Source organism: Argentina anserina, chromosome 2, assembly GCF_933775445.1.
Source record: "Argentina anserina chromosome 2, drPotAnse1.1, whole genome shotgun sequence".
Lineage (NCBI taxonomy): Eukaryota > Viridiplantae > Streptophyta > Magnoliopsida > Rosales > Rosaceae > Argentina > Argentina anserina.
In genome coordinates this window covers 20,432,597-20,451,509 of record NC_065873.1, presented here as the reverse complement: position 1 = coordinate 20,451,509, position 18,913 = coordinate 20,432,597, and the positions used below count along the sequence as shown (strand labels likewise).

At 40.1% G+C, this 18,913-nt stretch overlaps 2 protein-coding genes across 2 annotated transcripts in view; one reads left to right on the top strand and one right to left on the bottom strand.

Annotated features, from left to right (window-relative positions):
* LOC126784838 (probable inactive patatin-like protein 9) overlaps positions 1 to 18,913 on the bottom strand; it is a 64,782-nt gene that overhangs the window by 10,094 nt on the left and 35,775 nt on the right. The gene's annotated exons all lie outside the window — the stretch shown is intronic.
* Positions 9,459 to 17,607, top strand: LOC126784844 (ent-copalyl diphosphate synthase 1-like). Its single transcript, XM_050510357.1, has 15 exons — positions 9,459 to 9,645; positions 12,711 to 12,788; positions 12,897 to 12,988; positions 13,121 to 13,433; positions 13,892 to 14,075; positions 14,210 to 14,424; positions 14,514 to 14,634; positions 14,726 to 14,838; positions 14,999 to 15,225; positions 15,786 to 15,901; positions 16,112 to 16,210; positions 16,345 to 16,593; positions 16,699 to 16,825; positions 16,962 to 17,168; positions 17,284 to 17,607. Exons 1-15 carry the CDS (start codon positions 9,555 to 9,557, stop codon positions 17,506 to 17,508), a joined length of 2,457 nt encoding a protein of 818 aa, XP_050366314.1. The 5' UTR covers positions 9,459 to 9,554; the 3' UTR covers positions 17,509 to 17,607.

Here is an 18,913-nt window from a genome sequence, read left to right as displayed (position 1 = left end):
ACGGAAAAAAAAAACTTTCCCGCCTAAAGTTTGAGTGTTGCTGGGTCAAAATTGTTTTGGAGGGTATATTATTTTCACCGGCGAATTTATGGGCATGGGTTAGGGCTTGTCTTTGCCGGAACCGAATATTATTTGCCTTGTTAGTGGGATTGGGCTTCTTCACATAGTAAGATGAGGGGAGACATCTGACCAGGAATATAATGTCTAGCTGCCAGTTTTTTGTACCAAACAAATTCGGCTCTTTGTGACTAGGTTTGAAGATGATACACTGGCCATTGTTTCAATACATCATGTAGTTTTTGTGATAGTTTGAAATATAAATTTTGCTTTATTATTTGAAGATGCATACGTGTTGTGTAATTGTATCTTATATATATATATATATATACACGAAGCCGTTCATAATCGGACATCCGCAAAGCACAAAAAATGTGCGGATTCCCCGCTGTTGTCCATCTTGTAACCGCATCAAGCATCAACGGTGCTACTGTTCTTGCCGAATGTAGACCACAACTATCACATACAGTGTCGGCATGAAGTTGAAGGTCAATGTGATCAAGGTTGAAAGTTTTCCCGGCAAACTATTGCACACCATCAAGCTCGGTTGCAAACTCATAACATAAGAGTCCGATTGCAAAACAAAGCTCTAGGTTGAAGTTCGACATCCTTCTAACAAGAGAAACTCTGTTATCAGTTCCCAAAGATGGACGACGGCAGGGAATTCACACTTTTCTATTTTGCCAATGTCCGTTCTCGAACATGCCTATATATATATATATATTAACATGTCATTCTTGCAAACACTATAAACAATATAACGGAACAACGATGCATCCTAGTAATTATATGAGTGTGTCATCATTTATATAAAACTATTTTAAACTATTATATAGTCTAAGGTTATTTATATGATTTCACACTCATTTAAGTTGACAAATGAGATTTTTGGTTATAAGAGTATAGATCCCTCATATATTAAAGACTGTTTGAAACTATCTTATGATCTAATGTTATTTATGTGATTTTTTACACTTTTTTTATTATGTTATATATCTGATATATGTCGTTCGAATCCATATCACATCCTTGGAGTGAGCTAGCAGGCCTCACGGGCAGTCGTATATGCACTTATACAGTCATCCACAGCTGACCCGTTAGGATTAGGAATTTAGTATATTCATCTGAGATGGCAAACAAACCACATAATTAGCTAAGGTAAAATGGAAAAGTCAATCCAGAATTTCAAAATGATAATGCATGAGAAGCTAGAAAGAACCTGCGAATTTGGAAGAGGACAAGAACACCTTTCTCTCAAAAAAAAAAAAGAAGGAAAAGGACAGGAGTGCCCTACTGAGGGTATATGACAATGACTACAATATCTATAATATTTCCGATATTTTCGTGATATTTTCGTTTTTTTAAACTATGAAAATTTTCTTTCCATATTTAAAAAATTCCGCCCGATATTTAAGAAATTTTGTCTTATATCGCGAATTTATCGAAATTCACACGATATTCTCTATATTTTTCTGATCAATTGCCTTAATCTCATCTTAAATGTTGAAAATTGACATAAAATTTTAGTGGTGGGGGGGGGGGGGGGGAATCAAACCTTGCACTCCTGGGATGTATTAAATCATCCTAACCATCCCTGCTGAGAATTTTTTTATTATATTTGTACTGTTCTGGGAGAATTACTATTCTACCCTTATGTGTGTCTTAGCCTAATAGGTTTCCTGTTAGGAGATAGATTAGCATCTCCGTAATAGATTAGGACTCCGAATCCTACGGGATTGTGGTTTTTTTCTCTCTCTTCTCCTCCGCCGGCCGCCGTCGATTCCAAGCTCCAGCATCTCCTCGCCGGCGCACCTCCTGCTCGCCGCCCTTACAGCCGCCACATCGCTGCCCCTGCAACCCCCCCCCTCCCCCCCCCGCAGCCCCGCACGCAGCCCTGCAGCCAGCCCCTGCAGCCAGCACCGCAGCCCCCCCCCCCCCGCAGCTGCACGCGGCCCAGCCCCTGCAGCCAGCCCCGCAGCACCGCAGGGTCTCCTCCACATTCGCTCCGCAAAAACATCTTTTTGCCCCGCAAGTCCCCGCATCAAAGCATTCAAAATTGCTCCTCCCGCATATTCACGCAAGAGACGTGAAATTCACAAGCAAGGACTTCGCTCAAGAGAAGCTACTACCGTATACTACAAACCTTCAAAGGTAAATTTTTCATAAACGTTCCCGCTTTTGAACGTATAGATATATTATATCGGGCGCTATTAGCCTTCTTCTTGTCTTAATTCCGGCCTTTCTTATAACGCCGATGAGACTATAGAGGGATGGGTTTCCCCTCTTGGTCGATGTTTTCTGTGTGACGGTCCTGGGGGAGTCACGATTGTTTTGAAAGGGAAGTTAATCGATTTTCGTGTGGTCGCCTGAGTGCACCGCTGTTTTGGGTGCGATCATGAGTATCGCCGCTTGCATCGATTTTTCTTGTGACCATATACGTCACCCCTTCTCATTCCTATTATACTTGAATCTAATCGATTCCGTATTCGTTTTGTAGATGTCATCGCCATCTCGACCGGAATTTGGCCTTCTTGATCTAGAAGGAAAGGAATACCACCGCTGGGTTTTCGACATGGAACTCGCTTTCGAGAGCCGAGGGATTGAATGCATGTTTGCCGACCCTCCTGCTGATTTCCCACCCATGGCTAAGACTCAGACTCTCATCTTCATGAGCCGTCACATCCATGCAACTCTCAAGAGGCAATACTTGAACGTAAAAGATCCTAAAGAATTATGGGACAAACTACGCTTGCGGTACAACAACGTTAATGATAAGCTTCTTCCTGAATTGACCGTTAGATGGGATAACATCCGTCTATTGGACTATAAGAGAGTGGATGATTTCAATCAGGATATGCTTGCAATCCGATCTTGGCACCGTTGGTGTCATCAAGACCGACCTAGATCTTCTCAATAAGACATTGGACACGTTTCCAATCAACTATGAGGTTCAACCTCATACGTACCACACTCATGTAGAGGAAGGGAAGATCCGGTCTTTTGCCGACTTAATGGCACTCTTGGCTAAGAAGGAGAGACATTCTGAGATTCTCCTCAACAACAACAATAGACATGTTGGCACTAAAATAATTTCTACGCCACAATCTAACTATGGGAAAGCTCCTAAGCAAAAGAATCAATCAAGAAACGCTCCATATCAGCACCAAAATAACAACTCTCGTGGTGGGAGGCAACAAGACCGATCTCGTCCTCGGTCCAATACTTGGACCCGTGATGGTGGCGGCGCCGCACCCTCTGGGGGAGGCCGTCCCCGTCCCAAACTCTAAGGAGGCTGTGCGCCTCCTAATGCCTCCACTCCCGGTCATGGCAAGTCTCCATGCTTCAAATGTGGCTCCTTCAAGCACTTTAATCGCGATTGTCGCGCTAGCAAAGAGATGATCAAGGCTTACTCCGCCTACAAGAAGTTTCTACAACCCGAATCGAATCATGTGGATGAGGACCATGAGATCGAGACTCACCATATCTCCATGAAGCCCGAGCCCCTTGCTTCTAAGGCTAGGCCTCCGGTTGCTACCATGGATACTCCCGACTTTGATTAGTCGTTTTAGCTTCTTTAGCTTTATGATTCAAGTATTGTTTTGGCCGACCGCCATTGTTATTTTCATTGACTTTGTAATAGTCTTTTGATTTTGGAATTAGAAGTTCATGTGTGATGTATTAAAGATTGGCATTCAATAAAATTTCTCATTTCTTGCTTACAAGACAATCTCTTTGAGAATTTTATTTACCTGACATTTAGCATGATGATCAACGTGTGCAACTCACGTGGTTTTTAAATTGGACGCTTTTGGGTCACATGGGACCCCAATAGCACTACATTGTGAATTTGGAACTTAAAATTCGGAAAACGAACCTCGGAACCTCGAAAACGATGTCGTTTTGCCTTGGCCGGACCCGGTTACTATTCCAGCGTTTCCAGCACGTTTTGCCGGCGTATTCGCCGTCTTCCGGCCATTTTCCGGCGTTTCCGGCATCGCCACCCGGTTCCTGCCAGCGTCCCCTGTCGGACCTGAAGTTCCGGCCTCCATACCGTCTAGTTCCGACCGCCGCCGACCGGTTTTCCGGCAATCGGTGCCGCCGGTTTTCCAACGAGTTTTTCGACAATTTTTTTTCCATCATTTCTCGTCATTTTTCCGGCATATTGCAGCAGTCCCTGCTGCCACGTTTTCCTCATCCAAAATTCACCCGGTTTTGAGTTCTTTTGACATGGTTTTCCGATTTGTTTTTCCGGTTTTCTCCAAGTCCGTTATATACACTCACCGGTACTCTTTGTGTGTGTTTTCCACACCATTTTTGGATGGTTTATACCACCCTAGTTTACTGTTTGGTATTTCACTGCTTCAATACCATGATTTCCAACTCTTTAGTTGAAGAATGTAGTACTATTGCCATGTGATACATTCGATGAGATCGACCTTTGTTCTGATTTCCATTCTGACAATATCCTACGGCGTATTGTATAGAATTGTTCCCGTGTCGCTGACTCTCTTAATTGTCATTTTGTAGATGTCCCGCGGTGAAATCGAATGTCTAGCTGATTGCGGAACCACCCACACTATCCTACGGCACAGGCAGTTGTTCACGGATCTAGTGTTTTCGACTTTTTCGATGACTACAATGATTGGCTCGAAATCCATCATTCAAGGAAGAGGCACATCTTCTTTCATGGCCTAATGGTACGACTCTTAACGTCGTAGACGCTCTTTATGCGCCGAAGTCTCCCCGCACCTTGCTAAGTTTTAAGGACATACGTGCCAATGGTTTTCACCTCGATACTTATGTTGAGAATGGAGATGAATATCTTTGTGTTACCTCTGAGAAAGCAGGCCATCGCCGCATCTTAGAGAAGATGAAGAGTCTTGGGAATGGTTTGTATCTTACTTCCATTCAGATCTTTGAATCATATGCGGTTGAACGCAACTTTTGTGATTCGGACTCTTATATGCTTTGGCATGCCCGTCTCGGGCACCCTGGACGTGATATGATGATTAGAATTCTTAATAATTCACATGGTCATCCATTTTTCAAGTCCCGGAAGCGATTGGAGGATCACCACACCCGTGCTCCGCACGGTGAGGCCGTGCCTACCCATGCACCGCATGGTGTGGCCGAGCATGCCTCACTCGGCAGCTCCACGGCTTTCATGCCGTCGGTGGCGGCATCCCCTGCTTCACAAGAGCTTGTGATGCCTCCCGTGCTTTCAAATGCCTCCATGGCAATTTCTGATGCCTATCGCTCGTTTTGCAAAGCTTGTTCTCTTGCTAAATTTCAAGGAAGTCCTTCTTTTGCTAAGGCTTCAACCGAGAACATTCCATTCTTACAAGGTATCCAAGGTGATATTTGTGGACCTATTCAACCAGAATGCGGACCTTTTCGATATTTTATGGTATTGGTTGATGCATCGACGCGTTGGTCACACGTTGCTTTTCTATCCACAAGGAATGCTGCATTTGCCAAGTTATTAGCTGAGATCATCAAACTTCGGGCTCACCACCCCGATTATCCTATCAAATCCATTCGTTTGGATAATGCTGGAGAATTCACCTCCAAAACTTTTGATGATTACTGCATGTCTATTGGGATCGAAGTTGAACATCCCGTTCCTCATGTTCATTCACAGAACGGTCTAGCAGAGGCTACCATCAAACTTATTCAGCTTGTTGCTCGGGCAATGGTTATGGGTACTAACCTGCCGGTCTCTGCGTGGGGATATGCAGTGTTGCATGCAGCGACACTTATTCGTTTCCGACCCGCGGCTAACCAAGCATTTAGTGCGTACCAGATGGTAACTGGTTACGAACCCAATATTTCACACTTACGCATCTTTGGTTGCGCCGTTTATGTGCCTATTACGCCTCCGCTGCGTACTAAGATGGGTCCTCAGAGACGATTAGGTATCTATGTTGGCTATAATTCCCCAATGATTGTCCGCTACTTAGAACCAACCACCGGAGATCTCTTTACTGCAAGATTTGCAGATTGTCACTTTGATGAGACATGCTTCCCGTCGTTAGGGGGAGATGGGAATGTTATCATTCCAAATGAACGTCAGAAATTGACGTGGTGTGTCCCCACTATGTCTCATTATGATCCCCGCACTGCTCAAAGCGAGTTAGAAGTGCAACGCATTATTGACCTCCAGAAAGTCGCGGATTCGATGCCCGACGGCTTTGTAGATATTGCTAAAGTGACGAGATCAAACATACCCGCTGCGAACATACCGGCACGGTTGGATGTCCCGAAATACGGGCGTGGAAAACAAGCTCCTGGACCTAGCAACGTTGGCACCGCCCCTGACAGTGGGACGGAGGCCGGCGGCGGCACCACCGTACGCCGTGGTGTTGTCGGCGCCCCTTGTGGCGACGATGCCGAGATGGCCCGGCATGGAGCAGCTTCGGCCTCGGCTCCTCAAAGAAAAAGGGGGAGACCGATAAACTCTAGGGATTCAAAACCTAGAAAGAAACGAATGACTAAGGCACAGCGCGTCATCAACGATGAATCACCATCGTATGAAGTTGTCTCTGATTACAGCTATGTCCATGAATCAACTCAAGTGTTACCGTGGGACGCTATGGAACCTTGTTTGATTCCAGAGAACAACGAAATCTCAGTGAACTACACAAGTGAGCAGTCGGTTCGAAACCGAGCCACTACATGCATTGATGACGTTTTCGCTTATTCTGTCGCACATGAGATCATATCTGAAGACGACGTTGAACCTTGCTCTGTAGCTGAATGCGAACGCAGAGCAGATTGGCCGAAGTGGAAGGAAGCAATCCAGGTAGAACTTGACTCATTAGCGAAGCGAGAAGTCTTCGGAAAGGTTGAATTGACTCCAAGAGATGTCAAACCTGTTGGACATAAATGGGTCTTCGTTCGTAAGCGTAATGAGATGAACGATATTGTGCGGTATAAGGCAAGACTCGTGGCGCAAGGATTCTCACAACGACCTGGTATTGACTATGAAGAGACTTATTCTCCTGTTATGGACATCATTACCTTCCGCTACCTTATTAGTCTGGTAGTGTCCGAAAGACTAAACATGCAGCTTATGGATGTGGTCACAGCTTATCTCTATTGGGATCTTGACGCAGAGATATACATGAAAGCTCCAGAGGGACTACCTTTACCTCCATCAAGTGCCTCCAGACCACGGAGTGCTCATGCAGTCAGACTACGTCGTTCATTGTACGGGTTAAAGCAATCCGGAAGAATGTGGTACAATCGGTTGCATCAATACTTGGTGAGAAGGGGTTACAAGAATGATGAACTATGCCCATGCGTGTTCATACGAAAGACAAATTCCGGATTCGTCATCGTTGCGGTCTACGTTGATGACATAAACATAATCGGTACTCTTGATGAGATTGAAGAGACCGTGTCTTATTTGAAGTCGGAATTTGAGATGAAAGACCTAGGGAGGACGAAATTCTGTCTCGGCCTTGAGCTTGTGCATAGGGCCGATGACATCTTAGTGCATCAGTCAAATTACACGCAGAAGATGCTTCGACGTTTCAATATGGATCTATGCAGTCCATTGTCTACTCCCATGGTCGTCCGAAGTCTAGATATCAAGAAGGATCCCTTCCGTCCTAAAGAGGATGATGAAGAAGTTCTTGGTCTTGAAGTTCCATACCTTAGTGCGATTGGGGCACTATTGTATCTTGCTCAATGTACTAGACCGGACATATCTTTCGCAGTGATCTTATTAGCTAGATTTAGCTCCGCGCCTATGCTACGTCATTGGAATGGAATCAAGCATTTGTTTCGATACTTGAAAGGTTCCCTTGACATGGGATTTTTCTACCCCTATTGCAGAGAGAACACCGCCACGGTATCTCCCCACACCACTGACGTCGCCGACCCCGGCCTTGCCGCTGTACGCCGCAGCGACGCCGCCAGCCGCCATGGCGTGGAGACCGTGCGCGGTGCCGAGAGCAGCAACCGGTCCCGTGCAGCTCTTTCTCCCGATGCAAAGACTCCAAACAACTTGTTAGTTGGTTATGCCGACGCAAGGTACCTCTTTGACCTTCACAAGGCTCGTTCTCAAACCGGTTATGTGTTCACCATTGGGAATACAGCGATATCTTGGAGATCCACAAAGCAAACTCTTGTTGCTATTTCTTCGAATCACGCGGAGATCATCGCTCTCCATGAAGCAGTTAAAGAATGTGTTTGGCTACGATCACTTGTTCGCCATATTCATGATTCTTGTGGATTAGTCTCTACAACTGATCAACCTACGTGCATTTATGAAGATAATGCTTCTTGCATAGAGCAGACAAAGTTAGGTTTCATCAAGGGAGACAACACCAAGCATATTTCGCCTAAGTTCTTCTACAACGTTCAACAACAGAAGTTCTTGAATGTTCAGATCAATCAAGTGAGTTCAGAATCCAATGTTGCGGATTTGTTCACCAAGTCTTTGCCTAAATCTACTTTTGTGAAACATGTGAAGAGCATTGGCATGCGTCGTTTATCGGAACACTAGAGTTTGGTAGACTTCAGGGGGAGTCTACATCACATGTTAAGATCCTTAAGTAGTTGGTGCGTTGTGCTCTTTTTTCCTTCGATCAAGCTTTTGTTTTACCCAAGAGGTTTTTGTTTTGCTTGACAAGGTTTTTACCGAGGCAATGATATGTGCACCATGCAACCTAGGCATGCGACACAAGGGGGAGTGTTCCGGGAGAATGATTATTCTACCCTTATGTGTGTCTTAGCCTAATAGGTTTCCTGTTATGAGATAGATTAGTATCTCCGTAATATATTAGGACTCCGAATCCTACGAGATTGTGGTTTTATAAATGCTTATATATAGGCCACCATATAATTTAATAATACATAATTATTTCATCTTGCATCATGTACATAATTATATATAAGTGCTTGTTAATAATTTCAAAATATTTTAAATATCTTTATCGAATTTTACAAAAATCAATAGTGAAAGAGATATCCATTTTTTAAAAGGTCAAAAATTCAATTTTCTCGATATTTTAGTCATTAGTATACAGAGAGGAAGTGTGTTGAAGAGATATGATGCCATGCACCTAATGCATGAGAGGCTAGAAAGAATCTACGAATTTGGAAAAGGGACCGGAACGTCTTTCTCTATAAAAAAAAAAAAGAAGGAAAAGAACCGGAGTGCCATACTGAGGGTATATACAAAGGAAGTCTGAGTGTGTTGAAGAGATAGATACCATGCACCTATTAGCGGGAATCTCTTGGGAAGTCGTTTCTGTCTGTTTGCTTCCTTCCCTGTACTCCTAAAAGCCTCTTCCAACATTTCCCGTATCTCTCAATTCATTTCATTTCATTCCCCCCCCCCTCTCTCTCTCTCTCTCTCTCAAGCTAGGCTCGATCTCCTCTAATCCCGGCCACCACCACCACCGGCCTACTCTGAGGCTGACCTGCTTCCTCTACTCTCTACACCCAAATTAAACAACACACTCCGCCCACACACCAACATAATCATCATGTCTTCTCATTCCACCCACCACCTCTTTCTCTCTCTCCCACCTTCTGTTTCTCCCTCCTCCAACTACGATCAACCTAGACATGTACCTGGTAAGTCTCTCCCCATTTTGATAATTGAATCTATCACTCTTAATAGCGTAGCCAGAAAAATAGACCAAACCGGGCACAGAAATCAATAGTAAAAAAGTTTTCCTCATTGTTCACACTACTAACCAAATATACTGGTTCGTCTATATTGGTGAAAATAGTCTTAAGAGATTTTATACATTGAATTTTTTGCAAAGCAATCTTCATCGTCTGTACTAGTGTATATTACTTTCCCGAAATATTAATTCAAACAATCCTTCATAAACTTGTCACAATTCGTCTGCATCACCAAGGTAGTCTTTACAATATCTAATTAAAAAACTCTTTCTAAACTTGCATTTAAAATTGTTCAACTTAATGTGCTCGCATTAATATATGACTGAGACGGGAAACTGTAAATATATATATATATATCAATAAATTAGTAATAATAATAATTATTATTAAACTCAGTATAGAGTGCACAATGCAAAAAAGAGGGAAAATAAAGACACTAATTAAAGTGCTCATATTCCCAAAATCCAGCCCCTATGTAATAGGGGTGGCATTCGGTTTAAACGGTTTGGTTTTGGGCTCAAACCAGAAACCGAATTGAAATTGAACTTCGGTTCGGTTTAGTTCGGTTCACGGTTCTCCAACAAGTCAAACTAAAAACCGAACTGAACGGTTCGGTTCGTTTTTTTTTTCCGTTTTTTAATTCTTTTTTATATTTTTTTAATTCTAGTTTTAAAATATTGTCGATCGACACTAATAGATGTGATCGACATATATATTTAGGGACCATGTGAAAATTTCATCCATTTTGAACATAGTTTGACCGTCCGTACTAACGATTAACAAAAAAAAAGGCATTTTCACATAATAAAACCTCATTGACCGGGGCATTGCCAAATGAGTTTCCTTGTTTCGACCACGCACGATCGATGACAAACATTATGTGATTTCAAATATGTAAACAACTTTTCTCATTCGCATCTTGGTAATGGGTCCTCCCTTAGGGTATATTAGTGTTGTTTTTGATTTACCAGAAATTCATAAGGTTAAACGAGGTCCGAATTGGATGAAATTTGAAAATGATCACTAAATATATATACCGATCATATCGGATGCTGTCGATCAATTCCGAGAAGTTTCCTTCATATAGCCGCTTCATAATGCGATAGTTTTATTTTAAACCTAATATAAAGGTTATGATACATTAGTTGACACTTAGGAGATCGCCACTCTAGTTCAAAATATGATCAATCGACACCAGCAGATGTGATCTGTATATATATTTAGGGACCCCGTAAAAATTTCGTCCGTTTTGGACATAATTTGACCGTTCATACCAACGGTCAACTAAAAAAGAGGCGTTTTGACATATTAAAATCCTCATTGACCGGGGCTTTGCCAAATTGGTTTCTTTGGTGCGACCGCATACAATTGATGACAAAAATTAGGTGATTTCAGATATGCAAACGACTTTTGGTGTTCGTATTTTGGTAATGTGTCTTCCCTTATGACATATTAGTATTGATTTCGGTTTACCGGAAATTCCGACGGTTAAATAAGGTCCGAATATGATGAAATTTTTACAAGGTCACTATATATATATATATCAATCATATCGACTAGTGTCGATCGATCCCGAGAAGTTTCCTTCATATAGCTGCTTCATATTGAGGCGGATTTAGTAATTACATATCCGCTTGTATATATATATATATGTATATATATGTTTGTTTTAGCAAACTTATTTGAAACATACATATATGGGCATACATATAAACATAGATGATTATATATACATATATAACACTACAAAAGAGAAACATATAATTATATATAATATAAACCTAAAATCACATTAATCAAATCAAATATTCGGTAAGATAGACTTAAAACGACATTATTTTATGAATAGTTTGGTTTTTCGGTTCGGTTCGGTTTCTTATGTGCCCAAACCGGAAATCAAACCGATTAATTCGGTTCGGTTTGGTTTTTCTCGTGTTTGGTTCGGTTTTTTTCCGATTTCGATCCAGTTTTTTCGGTTCGATTTTCGGTTTTTCAGTCTTAAGTGCCACCCCTAATATGTAATAAAGTCGACATATTACATAAAATATTAATGGTGCAGTCATTTATACATGTAATATTGTTTTGGTGATTTATTGAGTTGGGCACTAGTGTAACTTTTTACATAATAAATTGTCTTTAGAAAAAATGACAACAAATTTCAGTGATCCCGGAGAACCATGTGGTAATGTCTAGTAATCCTCCTCAACTGTTATATTTTGACACATAGATTTATTACACCAAAATTATAATTTTTACACATTTTTATTATTTGTGAAATGACTTTCATGGGTATTGATAATTTTGAACTAAAATTTTGGGTTAAGAGTTTAGAGTTTAGGATATAGGGTATAATGTTTTAGAGTTTAGGATATTAGAGTGTGAGACTGTGGGGTGTAAGATTTTAAAAAGAAACTCAAGATAGTTTTTGATAAAATAGCTTAAATATGATTTTTTTAAAAAATTAAATCATAAGTGTCAAATGGTGATTGGAAGGGAGTGTCACTAGACATTGCCACACGGTTCCCTGAGAGGACTGTAAAATTCCTCGAAAAATGACCATTTAATACTAATTTGGCTCCCTTATTGCCTATTTGAATGGAACAATTCACAATGTAACAATTCACTCTAAGAGTATAATATTATTTGACCAAAAGTACAACAACTATAGTTTTGAATAATTTTAAGACTATTATAGCCTTATCTATCTAAACACTAAAAAAAAAGGTTGATGAGAGATAACACTTTATTAAAACTTCGCCGGACTCCGCCAACAAACACTAATCCTTAAAATAAATTACAGATCCACAATAATGTTTAATAATAAATTATTAACCTTCAACAACGGAATAAATTACTAACACCAATAACGACTAATAATAAATTATTACACCTAGCTAGTAAACATGTTATATCACCCAAGTAAACATGTTAGTGATGTTACCTAACCTAAGTTAACGTCTAATAAAAATAAAGCTAAATTGTCATATACCAATCTTTACCATTGTTAACAGACCTTTGGTTGTTCGGAGCTGAAGACAGAAGGGTTCTTCCTTCAATCTGCAATGCGGTTTCCAAATCTCGCACTCGAGGTAAGTATTTGATTCCTTTCCTTTCCACCTTTTCCTCAGATCAGGTAAAATCTTGCCTACGGATACCATATGTATCAAATAAATTTTCACACTCCAATCTTTGTCCAGACGTCTTTCAACCAGTGATTAATAAGTGGCATAAGAATCCTTCGATTCTGGGGGATGACACACAACAAGATGAAGAGGCTCCTCCTATCAAGGTCCTTAATTGATTAATTACGTACTCTAAGATACAATTTAAATTTTGTAAGTTTTGTTGATTCAGTCCATATTTGATCTGATGCATTTTAATTTATTATTATTATTATTATTTTCTTTCTTCTTTAATTTAGGACGACGACTCTGCAACAACCGAGATCATCAAGGAGCATGTGGAATCCATCAAGTCCATGCTGTCTTCTATGGAGGACGGGGAGATCAGCGTATCAGCGTACGACACCGCCTGGGTTGCTTTGGTCGAAGACGTCAATAGTAGTGGTTCCCCGCAGTTCCCTTCCAGCCTCGAATGGATTGCCTACAACCAGCTCGAAGATGGCTCTTGGGGTTTCGAGGACTTCTACTCCGCCCACGATCGAATCATTAGCACCCTCGCCTGCGTCGTTGCTTTGAAATCGTGGAATCTCCACCCCGACAAATGCGACAAAGGTAAGGCCGGGAATCCCGGGATTGATGCAAGTATTTCCACTGCCAAATTCTTTTGTCATCTTCTTTAAGGCCGAGGCCATAATATTTAATTATTAATCAAGTTGATTATTGCTGGGTCTTCAACAATACTTAGATATATCTTACTCTTAATTATAACTTAAAAAAAATAAAATTATAATGGTATTGAACTAAATTTACAATATTGAAAATAAAGTTATAATATGTGTTTTTTATATTTACAAATAACTAAATAAATTTACCACAATAACAATTATTTGTTCATAATCATGTAAAATATTATAGGCTTAGTAATTACACCTATTAGAACTAGAATTATCCAAAACAACACGCTATTTACCATAATGATACTAAATTTGTTGTGATATTAATAATTTAAAATACCACATATATACTTCGAAATACTTAAGAAAATTCTGATAATTACTCGTATACTACAGGAATGAGGTTTTTCAAGAAAAACCTAAACAAGCTGGAAGACGAGAATATCGAACACATGACTATAGGGTTCGAGGTTGCGTTTCCCTCTGTTTTGGAAATAGCTCGGAGCTTAAACCTTGAAGTTCCTGACGACTCTCCTGTGTTGCATAAGATCTATGATTGCAGAAACCTAAAACTAACCAAGTAATTTTTTTTCTCATTGAAGTTGTCTGAACAGTAAACCTTATCGGCTTATCCAAGCAACTATGCATAATGTGGTTTCCCCGTCTTTATAACCGTACGTGCATAATGATGAACTCATGTGGGTGTGGAAGCAGGATACCCAAGGACATACTGCACAGAGTACCCACAACCCTTCTTTATAGCATGGAAGGGATGGCAGGTCTCGACTGGGAAAAGCTTCTGAAACTCCAATGCCAAGACGGCTCGTTCTTGTTCTCTCCGGCGTCCACTGCCTACGGGGCTCAGCAGACCAAGGACCAAAACTGCATATCCTATCTGTCAAGAGCAGTCCGCAAGTTCAATGGAGGAGGTATGCTGGTTTTAGTTAGTACATGCATGTCAATTGTCTAAGCCAAACTGCAGCAAGGGACTTGATATTCTTTCTGTCTTGCTTTCCAGTCCCTAATGTGTACCCAGTCGATTTGTTCGAACACATTTGGGCAGTGGATCGGTTGCAGAGGTTGGGATTGTACAGATACTTTGATCCGGAGATTAAGGAATGTATGAACTACGTAGCCAAGTATGGATATACAGTATTTACTGACAACTTTGTTCACAACCGTATCTATTAGCTAGTTTTCTAATTAGTTTTTGGCCTTGATATCATGAAGGTTCTGGACTGAGAAAGGGATTGGCTGGGCGAGAAACTCAGAGGTTCAGGACATCGATGACACAGCGATGGGATTCAGACTGCTCCGATTGCATGGGCTCAAAGTGTCAGCTGGTGAGTTTGTTTTACGACACGTCATAACTCATAAGCATAATACGTTAAAGCTTAATTTGTCCCATTTTTGGTGTTTTGTTTTTTAGCGAACGGAATATATAATCAATCAGATTTATGATTTAGTTGATTAAATTTGGCCGGTGACATGGGTGGTGTGCAGATGTGTTTAAGCATTTCAAGAAAGGGGACGAGTTTTTCGGCTCCGCCGGACAATCAAACCAGGCTGTGACTGGAATGTACAACTTGTATAGGGCAAGTCAGGTGGCCTTGCCGGGAGAGAAGATCCTCTATGACGCTAAGGAGTTTTCAACAAAGTTCCTTAGGGAGAAGCAAGCTTCAAATGAGCTTCTAGACAAGTGGATCATAATGAAGGACTTGCCCGGAGAGGTATATATATATATATATATATTTTTTTTTTTCTCAGGTGTGGAGGTCTACACCAATAGTTTTAGAGCGGATTTCCATTTTTGCACCGTTTTATGATATATCATCTACTATCTAGATAGTATATTGTGTATATCATTTCTGTAAAATTTCAGCTAAGTTGGTAATCGTTAAGGCCTTTCAAATTGTGTTTTTTTTTATAAAATATGAACGGTTCATGTTTGACAAAATTCGATTTTATCTATTTGGTTTTTGATTTTGAAGGCCTTAACAATCATCAAATTAGCATAAATTTTATAAAATAATCTACACAATATTATTTAGTTACTAAACGGTGAAAATGATGAAATTCGATCAGAAAGTGGTGCAAAAATGGAAATCCGCACCAAATCCATTGGTGCGGACCTCCGCAGCCAAGAAGCCATATATATATATATATATATAGTTAGTTAGTTAGTTAAACAGTTGCTATTAACAAAAACTAATTAAGAGTGATCATATTAAATCAGATATGCGAGCTAGTTTCTAAACTGATCGAGAATGTGTTGAATATTGAAAATCAGGTGGGATATGCACTTGACGTTCCATGGTATGCGAGCTTACCTCGACTGGAGACTAAAGTCTATATCGAACAGTATGGTGGTGCAGATGACGTATGGATTGGCAAGACTCTCTACAGGTATTATTTTTGTTCATTTCTTCTCTAATTTTAATGGTGTATAATTCTTTCTCTTGTCCAATGTTTTGGACCTAGTACTGTATGTATAAATTTAGGTAATAATTAAAATGGTGCATGACAGCTTCTCTTTATGATTTATTCTTGCAATCTTATTATTAAAACTTTGATTCTAACGACTGTTTGTTTCGTTCTTTGTTCTCTCACTTCCAGTATGCCCTATGTTAACAATAATTTGTATCTTGAACTGGCAAAGGTAGACTTCAACAATTGCCAAGCACTACATCTCAGTGAATGGGACAACCTTCAAAAGTAATCAAACAAAACCTCAATTCCTTAGTGGTCAAATTATTCTTTTTCTTTTTGAGCTAGTTCAACCATGCACAGTTTATATATAACCAGTGAATAATGAAACTAATTTCATATCAATCTCATGTGTAATGCAGGTGGTACGGAGAATGGAAACTTGGAGACTATGGATTAAGCAAAAAGAGTCTCCTCACGGCTTATTTTGTTGCCGCAGCAAGTATCTTTGAACCTGAAAGGGCAAATGAACGACTCGCATGGGCTAAGACGGCCTCCTTAGTTGATACAATCGAGTCTAATTTTAAGGGGGAACCTTCTCATCAAGATAAGAAGGCGTTTGTTGATGAGTTCAAAAACCTTTCCAATATGCGAGAGTATGAAGTTGCAAGGTAATAATATAACTGACTAGCACAGACTCGAATGCATTTGCATGCAGATAGCTGTGTAAAGAGTTTTATATATCATCATCTTCATGTGGTTCATGTACCTTATAGGAGGTCGAATAAGAACAAGACTGCTGCGCAAGGAATTGTGGGGGCTTTGTTGGCGACGTTAAGCCAACTCTCATTGGACACCATGGTGCTACATGGCCAAGATATATCCCAATCTCTGCGTCAAACTGTGAGTGCATAATTGCATATACAGTTCTTATTCGAGTGCAACCTCTAGATCATGATCCAGATAACTATAACTTCCTATTTCATTGTTCCACTAATATTGTTTTGTGTTTTCGACATAATTTTTCGATTAAATATAGTGGGAACAGTGTCTACTGAAATGGCTAGAGAAAGGAGGACGGCACCAAGATGAAGCCGAGCTGCTAGTAGAAACAATAAACCAAACCGCTGGCATTTCACTAACTCGGGGGTTGCTGTCCAATACTCATCCAGATCATGACGAGCTTATCAAGCTGACTAACAAAGTTTGCAATCAACTTCGTTCTTGCCTAAACCAAAAGCACAAGGTTAGATGTTTCATTGATAAGGACTATTTTTTTTTCCTTTCGACGTACTGTAACGATAGGTTAGGGCTAAATGATGAATTTGTTTCATTGACAAATTTGTTTTGTTTTGTTTAAGGTAAATGATAATGGGGCCTGCGGAACGAAAATGAACCTGACAACGCAGGCAATAGAATCAGACATGCAAAAGCTTGTGGAATTGGTGATAACATCTTCGGATGTGGAATCCTTAATTAAGCAAAGCTTTTTCACAGTGGCGAGGAGTTTCTACTATTTGGCCTACTGTGACCCTAAAATCATAAGCCAGCACATTGACAAAGTACTCTTCCAGAGAGCAATTTGATTAACTCGCAGGAGATTAATTAAGTCATTGTAGATAGCTAGTATGAGGTTCTATGTAATCCACAGAATTAATCTTCATCAATTAAAGTACCCCTCAGATAATGATATTGTTATAAAAATAGTGATATATTGCATATATAATTTAATAAGTCGAATTATAAATAATTATAAATCAGAAACGAAGAATACGAAAAGAAATTCAACCAAAATACCGAACGATTGGTGATGGAAGAAGTAATCGAGACGTGTGTGATACCACACTGTCTTTAAGACGTTTACGCCTCCTCTACCGGTGCAAGGATGCTTGACGCTTGTCTCCCAGGATATAACGACTAAACAATTCTAGAAAGTTGCACTACTAACTAGAACCTTCATCGAACTCGAAAGGTACCTCTTTCTATCACCAGAGAAAAGCTAAGAATTTTGAGAGTGGGAGAGGATTGTGTTTCGAATGGAATGATATTACAATGAAAGGATAGTGGCTATTTATACAGTGAGGATTTGCAATCAGCAATAAATAAGATGGCGGTTATAGAAATCAAAAGATCATAACATATATGAGTTACATATGTTACAAACATTGATTTCAATTATGTTATAATTCTATATAACACACAATAACTCAGTTGTTACAAAAGAAGAATTTGAACAGTCAAGAGAGAATTTGAAAAGTCAAAAACCGAATTTTCAGAAATGCAAAAAGAATATGCGTTCCGACCCTCAATTCGGTGTTGCATTCGTGTCCGCAGGTCACACGGGCATACACGAGTTTTCCTTGTGACCTAGGATTTGCACCCCCCCTGCACGTGCGCGAGAGGGTATAAGGGGGCTTACACACTTTACAATCCATACACAATGTATTCTATATAAAGTCTTTTCGACACTTCTCTTTTCCAATGTGGGACAAATACATTTCCCTCATTCTAAGTAGCCATCTTTGAGTGACAATTTCTTATTCACCCACAAACCAAATTACACAAACAAACATATGATCTTGTAGCTCTCATTATGGAGAATTCAAATCTATGTTCATCTTTGATTAATTATAAGTTTAACTTAATTTAATTAATCAATTAAAATTTGGTTTTAAATGGTTTTTTCCAACCATTTTCCAACAATTCCCCACATGAATGAAATTGGCCACCAAAGACTCGATAGAATTTGGTGATAGATTTCTACGGTTGAAACCTGCATAGGATAGGTAGGTTTGACCCTTTGAACATTCTCTTATAAAAGTATGCTTACTTTACTAACTAAATAGTAGACGCGATGTCTTTGAACTATTCGTCATTTGTGTAAATGATGACATACTTTACATAGGAGTCTCCCTGGTACACTTCGGTTCTCATTTTTGTGCCTATTTTGGCCATGGAACACATGCATGGTTCTGCAAGTAGTTTGATAAG

Coding starts and splice junctions, on each gene's coding strand:
- LOC126784844 (XM_050510357.1), top strand. CDS start 9,555: ATGTCTTCTCATTCCACCCACCACCTCTTTCTCTCTCTCCCACCTTCT. Junction 13,434..13,891: donor CCCCGACAAATGCGACAAAG/GTAAGGCCGGGA, acceptor CGTATACTACAG/GAATGAGGTTTTTCAAGAAA. Junction 16,826..16,961: donor CCCAATCTCTGCGTCAAACT/GTGAGTGCATAA, acceptor GATTAAATATAG/TGGGAACAGTGTCTACTGAA.